This window comes from Vombatus ursinus, unplaced genomic scaffold (genome assembly GCF_900497805.2).
Source record: "Vombatus ursinus unplaced genomic scaffold, bare-nosed wombat genome assembly UNPS02004306.1, whole genome shotgun sequence".
Classification (NCBI taxonomy): Eukaryota; Metazoa; Chordata; class Mammalia; order Diprotodontia; family Vombatidae; genus Vombatus; species Vombatus ursinus.
In genome coordinates this window covers 1-8,569 of record NW_020944084.1, presented here as the reverse complement: position 1 = coordinate 8,569, position 8,569 = coordinate 1, and the positions used below count along the sequence as shown (strand labels likewise).

At 38.0% G+C, this 8,569-nt stretch overlaps 1 protein-coding gene across 1 annotated transcript; it reads left to right on the top strand.

Annotated features, from left to right (window-relative positions):
* Nucleotides 1–861: 861 nt before the first annotated feature.
* LOC114022807 (coiled-coil domain-containing protein 170-like) lies at nucleotides 862–7,970 on the top strand (the record flags this gene model as incomplete). The annotated part of the gene is made up of 5 exons (XM_027835239.1): nucleotides 862–1,125; nucleotides 2,219–2,483; nucleotides 3,357–3,554; nucleotides 6,496–6,738; nucleotides 7,830–7,970. Coding segments are annotated over exons 1-5 (1,053 nt in total), but the record flags the coding sequence as incomplete, so codon positions are not given.
* Between the last annotated feature and the right edge of the window lie 599 nt (nucleotides 7,971–8,569).

The following is an 8,569-nucleotide window of genomic DNA, read 5'->3' as shown; positions in this document are numbered from 1 at the left end:
ATAATGCCTGTAAATATTATTTAGCTACTTTGTTCTAAGGTTCATAGAAGATAAGGTATGTAAAGTGCTTTGCAAACTTTAAATACTCAACAAATATCAATTTTTTTATGTTGATGGAACATTAATGTAAGATCTTTTTTGTATGTATCATAAGCACATAGTTGTCTTTAGCTCCCTTCATTTCTCTATTATGCTTCTTAAGATAGAGTAAGGTACCCTCCTTCTTCTTTCTCTGAATGGAGTCTAAAGTAACAATCTTTGGCTTAAAGCACTTGGTTCTTAGGTCATCTTTCCTGTTAGGCATTACAGTGCTTGCAATTGATGCAATTTCTGACCTTTTTCTTTATAAAACAAATGTTCTTTTGCAATGTTAAGTAAAGGTAAATTTGTCTTTCTTTCTCCTCTCTCAGTAGTTCTCAAGATCACACTCAGCCTAGTAAATAAATCTGAACTGGGAAATTAGACTAAGGCCTCATAGTTAAGGGCCAACTAAATGTAGGGGTAGCTCAATTTTCCTTCATTTAGAGGATTTTATTTGCTTACTGAGACATGAGGAAGCAGAAATTTTAAAATTTCTCCCAAGGAAAAATTCTAATAGCATATGATTCTTTTAAAAACTGGTTTCAGAAAAGTGACCAACTCTCAAGATCTATTAATCCTTCCTCTCTCTCTCTCTCTCTCTCTCTTTCTCTTTCTCTCTCTCCCCCCTTCTTCTTCTCTCTCTCCTTGGTTGGAATGAATAGGAGAGAAGAAAGGCTGATGTATGAAAACAAAACACTTTAGTTTAAACTTAATTATAATTAAAGGCTATTTAAAGTTTTCTGGTATGAAGGCTAACACCATATTTATATTTTCTCTTCCTATATAGATAAGCAAGCTTCAGAACAGACTGCTAAGAAAAGAATCTGCATTGAGAGCAATGAAATCCAAACTGGATAGTTACAGAGAACGTAATGCCAGACAAAGTTCTCAGATCTGGTCTTTGAAAGGACAGGTCAAAGATTTAGAAGAAATCAATGCTTCGGCCAAAAGGATAAGCACTTTAAAAGACATCAGCATTGAGATGCTAGAAAAAGAAAAGTGGGTCTTAAGGGAAAGAATTTCAGAACATGAAAGCCTTCAAAGGTAAGGTGTTTTCACATTTGTTTCCACATTGGGTGATATGGTGAAAAATTCACTTATCAAGATGGAGGCTTCCTGGCTCCTAGTCCTGCTAACTCACTTGCTTGATGACCTTGGGCAAGCCATTTCATCTCTCTGAGACTTAGTTTCCTCATATGTTAAAGGAGAGGGTTGAACTCTTAAGGTCTCTGCTAAAAAAATCCTTGATTCTCCAAAAGGTTTCATCATTAGCTTATTACTGTCCTAAGATCTCCATACTGATTACCAATCACAGAGTTTATATCAAGTCAAAAGGCACATGCCTTAGGAGTCACCATTATGTAAAATATTCCACTTTTTGTTGGGTATAGAGACAATGGCCTGCTGTGAGGAGAAAGGAGAGCCAATATCCTTTTTGGGGTGTGTGTGTACAGGAGGGTTTAGTGGAGGTTAGGGGGGTGGATTATAGCCCAGGTTATTTAAAATACAGATACTTGAGGAAGTCCCAGGAATTACTAGTAGTGTAAGGCTCAGGAAGAGGAGGCCTAGAAAGGATTGTGCCCAGACATGACACTTGAATTGTATCAGTCTCCTATTTCCAATTCTACATTGCTTATAATATGACCCACCATCCAACTGACTGTGAGGTTGAGGGCTATTGGACACCCCTCTTACAAGGTAAAAGAAAATGAAGTCTTGCAGCACAGCTGCAAGAAGACAACTTGTCTTCTGAGATGTGCATTTCCCAAAATGTTTTAGAAGAGAAAATACTCAGGAGCCTAAAATGGAGTTGGGAACCAAACTTTTATGAGGAACAAGAGATCAATATAAACTTAAGGGCCAGTAAAAGGGAGAAAAAGAGGATTCTGTCTGGTTGCCAAGACACTGGGCAAGGTTGAAAAGAAGGACAATTAAAGGCAACAATCATTAGAATGACCCTTAAGTGGCTAATCATCTCCCAAAGGTAAACCACATTTTCTAGCAGCTTGACCTTTGCCTGGGTGTCATGTCTGCAACTGTGCAGAACTTCCATTTGGCATGGAGAAGGCTTCAATAAAAAAAGTTTTAAATTTAAACAAAAGTATTAATGAGTGACTATTCACCTTTTTTCACCAAGACCTAAAGAGTGCACTCGATGTCAGTGTGTCAGTAAATGGCATGATCAACATGATTTATTTCTCAAGGAAAAGGAAGTGTCCACAAGAGAGCAAATGCCATTCCTCCTTAACTGGGAAAGTAAAACCACCCAGACCCAATGCCAGAGCTTTATCCATCACCTAGCTATTCTTCTGAGTAACATCCTCATCACAGTCCCAGCTACAGAAGAAGCTGTGAGAGAAAGGATACAGGACATTATTGCTGATGAACAGTCTTGGATATCCGTGAGTATGTTGGCAGAAAAGCTGCCACTTTAAAATTTTCTGTTCATAAGGTCTAAGTTGGTTCCTAAATTAGGAAATGCTTGTGACTGCTTTTAAATTTTAATTCCATTTCTGTTGTTGAGTTTTTGCCATAGTAAGGCAAGAGAAAGAGTGAAACATTCTATAAAGCTAATTTTACTGTTTCTCATATCAGGATATTTCCAATTGTTAACAATGTAATGCTGTTGTTAACAAGCAGTAATGCTGCTTGTATCAGTTCTTAAGGAGATCTCACAAAGTCACTTGGAAGCATATCTAGTGCGCATGTGATGGTCTTCCAACTTTTTTTTTTCCCTATAGAGGATGCTTATCTATTGTATGTAAAACCAAAAAATTATCAATAAGACAAAGTCAAAGCACTTGTTCAATTTCATCAGAATAGTTGCACCAATAGAATCAAATAGATAATTCTTAACCCTGAAATCATCATAGGGAAACTGTCTCTTCCTCTCTCTCTCCACCTGCAATTCACACAAATGTTGATGTTTATTTTGGATTGAATGTGTGTTGCAGAGTCCTTCCATAGAAATCTTGATTTTGCCTAGGATTCTAGCTCCTTTAATTGTGGAGGGTTCTCTGGTGTCCTGAAAATTTCCATGGATGGTTCCATTGTTAAGTTTAAACTGAAGTGTTTTGTTTTCATCCATCAGCCTCCCTTCTCTTCTCTTCATTCCAACCAATGATCTACACAATAGATTTCCCTAAGGGAAAATCATATCAGCATAATGAAATCCATATTTTGACTATAATAATTGTAATTGGGTGTTTGGCTTCAAAAGGAAGGAGCAAAAATGGGATATAGGGAACAATCTCACTTTTGTAACTTCTGTGCAGAAAACCAATGTCCTGCTGCAAGAGATCCAGTTGCTAACTCTGCAGGTGGAACAGCTGCACCAACTCTATCAAGAGGCTGTGTGTGACTCACCCCAAACTGAAGAAAAGATTCGGGAGCAGAAGTCCCTAAAATTCTCAGAAGGGAAATGTGCCACTGATGATTTCTTTCAAGGAAGATGGGATTTAGAGAAAAAGAAAGTAAGGTCCATGGAAGTATATGGCAATGAAAAACTAATATTTTTAAAATTATATTAATGGCCTCAATTTTACCTATTGTGCATAAAACTAACAACATTATTAACATTCTTAAAGGTTTTTTTGGGGCGGAGTGTTGTTGAGGGATGACAAACTGATTAACTCTTATACTCCTGATGTTGCATAGAAGTAAGCAGAAAGTCTGTACTCCTCCTTCTTCATTATAAACACACTTGATTTTTTGAGCGTGGAAATTTGTCATGCAATTTTAAAAGAAGATCCTATCACAATGATTATCAAAGGGAGAGATTTCAGACACAATGACCCCTAGTAGGGAGAAGTCTTTTTGAAGAGAGAACATTACTGATGGGTTGGCCAATGAGAGCCCATCACTAGGAGCATGCACAATATACTCTGGCTGATGAATTTTCAGAATCTAATGGGGAACACAGAATGCAAATTAACTAAGTGGAACCCCTTTCAACTGAGGCCCAAATAGTTCCAGGTCATCCCCTTTACAGTATTGTTGCTCATGCAGCATGGTGTAATGCGGAACTTAGGATGAGATCTGCATCTGGATCCTAGCTCCATCCATTGGTTCTTGGTTGACCTTGAATAAATAGCTTCGACTCTTAGGGTTTATTTACTCATCCATACAATGGAGATGATACGACCTAACTAACTAACTAACAGGATTGTAATGAGGCTCAAACCAGTCAATGGATCTGAAATGCTTTGTGAACCTTTAAGTGCCCTGAAAATGGAAGGCATTATTATACCTAACAAAATTCTGTGCCACCAAAATAAAGCGTTTGCCTGTGGGGAGTGCACTAGCAATTAATTTTGTGAATTAATTTTTTAAATCACTTAGGTGTATATCTAAATAATATGGTTGCAATTAATGAAAATTAATCTGCAGTAATGTTTTGGAAATCAGATTGTCTGGTTTGAAAAAAATTTAGTTTTACCACATATATTTTTTTTTTTTTAATTTAAACTCTTATCTGAGGAGCTGCTAATGTTTTGATTCCATTAGGAACGAAAGCTGGCTTGTGCTGTACTTTAGGAGTGTCAATATATATTCTTTTTGTCTTCTTCTCCCCCTCACCTCTCCAAACCAATTGTACTCAGCATCAACAAAGGTTTCATCAAAAACAATTATTTCAGTGTCCATTCTAATATGAATACACAAGTAACTGCTTGTACGATTTTTTTTTTTTGGTCTGATAAGGTATTAAATGTACAGCTCTGAGCCAACCTTAAAAACACAATATAAATGTCAGGTCTCTAACTCAACTTGATGAGTACAGAGAGTTTTAAGCCTTTGGAGCTGATTATCTTTTTATGGAGGGTGTGAGTATGCTCACTGCCAATGTGGCAAGTGACATGCCCACTACTGCCATCTAGTGGTTTGGATTCTCCTAGTGTCTACTTGAGAGCCTTGAATGTTCACCAATCCAGGAGCCAGGCTTCCAAGGCTCAGTGGCATCTCATTGTGATGGCTTTTCAGGGGAAGCTCCAATACTCATTTTCTACCTCTTCCTTTTCTACTCCTTTCCAGAGTATGGCCTGGCACAATAGAGAGAACCTGGACCCTGTTTAATGGGGAGGGAGGGAGGATATTACTTCCCAAGAAATCCATTAATATCTCTGTTGAGGGAAAAGCACATGAATCCCTTGGACTCTCAACCATATGGCTTGAGATGAAGGCCCCAGACCCCAAGGCAAAAAAGAGGAGAAGGAATTCTTTGGGCAGCAGGGTCCCACAATTCAGATTCTTATCAAGACAAGGTGAAAAGGTGATTTCCTGGCTTTAGGGTTATCTTGATATGAGAAGAGAGTCATGCACATGGCAGCAGTGAAATCTACACCACAATATGGGGGAGCAAAAGGCCTGAACTTTGACCCCTTATATTACCATGTATTATTTGACCCATGTAGGTCTCTCTGTTTAGAATCCCCTTCCAAGAGAGTGAAGCCCTCAGCTAGTACCATGACTATGGAAGTCAGTCTTTGTCTCTGGGGGTGAAAGAAGAATATTATATTTCCTCTCTGGTAATTCCAAATTAATTTCCTCCCACAAGGAGTCCAAACCACAGGATTTCTCAAGGACATTACAAGCTAGGAAAAATATAGAAATCAACAGAGGGGGAGGAAAATGCTAGAGCTAGTTTATGGACTAGTGGGAGTCCTTTCTATGTTTCCTGAGGGGTGGAACAAAGGTCATCCTGTGCCAACATCATACATGTCTTCTCTTGAGTGCCTTTATCCACACCTGTGGAAACCTATATGTTTGTTATATTCAAATGTCATCCTGTGATTTCCTTGGAGGCAGCACAGAAAGCGAAGTGCCTGCAGCTCAGACTCATGAGTCTGGGCCTAGTCTGACTCCTTGATTTTGTCTCTGTCATCGTGACCACTTCATCTGACAATAGAAGTAATGATGGCATTGCTTCTGTTGTCAAATAAAGTAGCTGGAAATAACATCTCACCCCATTCCAACTAAGCCAAAAGTTGGTTTCATGCTAATGATAGGTGCCTTTCACAAATGGAACCAAAAACATTAACAAAAAGAAGTTTTGACTTAAATGGAAATATGACTTTTCTATTACAAAGCATTTAAACTATATTGTCCCAACTGATTCTCCCAATAACCTTGTGGGGTATGGGGCACAATGATCCTGATTCCCATTTTTGAGAGGTGAGGAACTGAGGCCTAGGCAGGTGAGACAAATCTTGACCTCAAAACCTAGGCCATCTGATTTATTGTCTAGTACTCTACTTAGTTTGCTGCTGAAGTGGATGCAGGTTGTATTTGTTGATGAAATTAACTTGGATCCAAAAAAAGTACTGACCTATCACCTATGGCTCCAGTAGAGGTAACCCCAGAAACATTCACTAATTTAAGACACTCGTAAGGACTATCTTCTTTGTTTTGACGCAGGGAGAAACTCAACGGGAACAAAACAAAATGAAGACTTTGCTGACAGAAGAGTTAGACGAGAAATTCACGCAGCAAGAGAAAGAAAAAAGTCAACAGATTCTATTGAGTGCTGAGCAGAGTTTGCAGAACCCTACAACAGTAAGCCTGGAAGAAAAGGTGAAGAAACTTAAGAAAGAACTCAGTGAAATTAAATTGTCAAATGAAACCATGAAAACTCAGCTGAGGAAAGTCATCAAACTCAAAGTAAGTTGAGATAAGTGAGGTTGTTTCAGAAACTCAACCAGTTTCTTTGTCGATTACTATTTCTGAAAGCCCATTTATTTCACTTAAACAAACAGGTCCCCTTTTCCCTCTTCACTTAATGGAAAATTTCTAAACTATTAATCCTATTGTTTTCCTCTGGACCTTCTCCAAGTTCTTTACTGAGTGTTGTAGTTGTAAAATCCCCCAAATCAACTTTCACATTTCACCAGATGTTATCTTTCAATTCAGAGACCTTTGGCACTATGGATTCATAGAGGGCTATACTTGGAGTCAGCAGACCTGTCTTTGAATTGGCAGCTCTTTGACTATGGGAAAGGCTCCAAGCCTCAGTTTCTTCACATGTAAAATAGGTCAGCCAGACCTGTACTACTCATCTCATAGTTGTTGTTGTAAAGCTTAAAGCGGATAACAAACATGAAGTTCTATATGAATGATAACTTATTCTGTACTTATGGATCAGCCAGTGAAATTGTCAGTTTATTGGCAACAGTCTAGCCAGACCTTCCCTCTTGTTTCTCTGTGTGTGGGTAGCACAGAATATAAGCTCCTTGAAGCTGGGACCTCATTTTGTACTTTCTATTGAATTTTTGGTCTGAGTCATGACACCCAGTATACTTTACTTTGGTCTGAGTAGACTCTTAATTTTTATTTTGTTGTTTGTTAAGCATGATGATATTTGTGATTGTATGTCTTTGCTCCTCAATTGTGAGTCACTAGGTGGACCAGAGCATAGAGCCCTGGCCCTGGAGTAAGGAAGACATGAGTTCATATCTACCCTTACACAGTTACTAGCTGTGTGACTTCGGGCACTAATCTGTGTTCCACCTCAGTTTCCTCAACTGTGAAATGGAGTTAATATCAAACTGACTTCTCTGGGTTGTTTTGAGGATCAAATGAGAGGATCTTTGTAAAGTGCTTTGCTCACTACCTTGCTCTTAGTAGGTACATGATAAATAATTGTATGCTTCCTCTATTTTATATTTGCCTGGCATTTTAGAAGGAAGATATGTATCTGGCCTATCATATAGAGGAGAGACAGAATCATAATCATTCTCTCCTCACCCCCACAGAATAAAATCATGAAGAAGATGCGAGAATCTTTAAAAATGGTTGAAGCCTTTAAAGAGAATACAGCTCAAACAACAGACTGCACTGAGCAAGAAGCCAGAGAGGACATAGAATGGCCTATCCCACACAAAGCACCTGAAGAGGTAGTAAAATCAGAAAACACAGGTACTCTTTTTCCCTACTTTCTAACAAGAACCATTTTTTAAAAGGGATGTCTAAAAGGTTAGTATCAATTTATCATTGTTTTGATTAAAAGTCAATTTCTCATATCTCTTGCTTAGGAATTTATAGTCTTATCCAATTACTGTGGAAATTCTTTTTGATTTTTTGTTCAAAGGTTCTTTATTTCTCATTTGACCAATTTTCCTAAAAAATCGTTCTTTTCTAGTATGAAAGTTCTCCATAAAATAATATTGTATCTTCAAATATGTTTCTTCATATCTAATTCACTATTTGTTATGCACCTACTGGCAATAGTGTATGCCCAATAGTTTTTACTTGAGTAAATGCTACAGCAATGAAATTAAGTGTATTTTATATTAAAATGTTTCATGTACTTCTTAAGTTCTACAACAAATATTAATCAAACACTTTCTGTGGTCACATTACAGTTTACTAGGAGGACAGGGGGCAGTGAGGTGGCGCAGTGGATACCGTGCTTGGCCTAAAGTCAGGAAGACTCATCTTTCTGAGTTCAAATCCAGTCTCAGACACTTATAAAGTATGTGAAGCTGGGCAAATC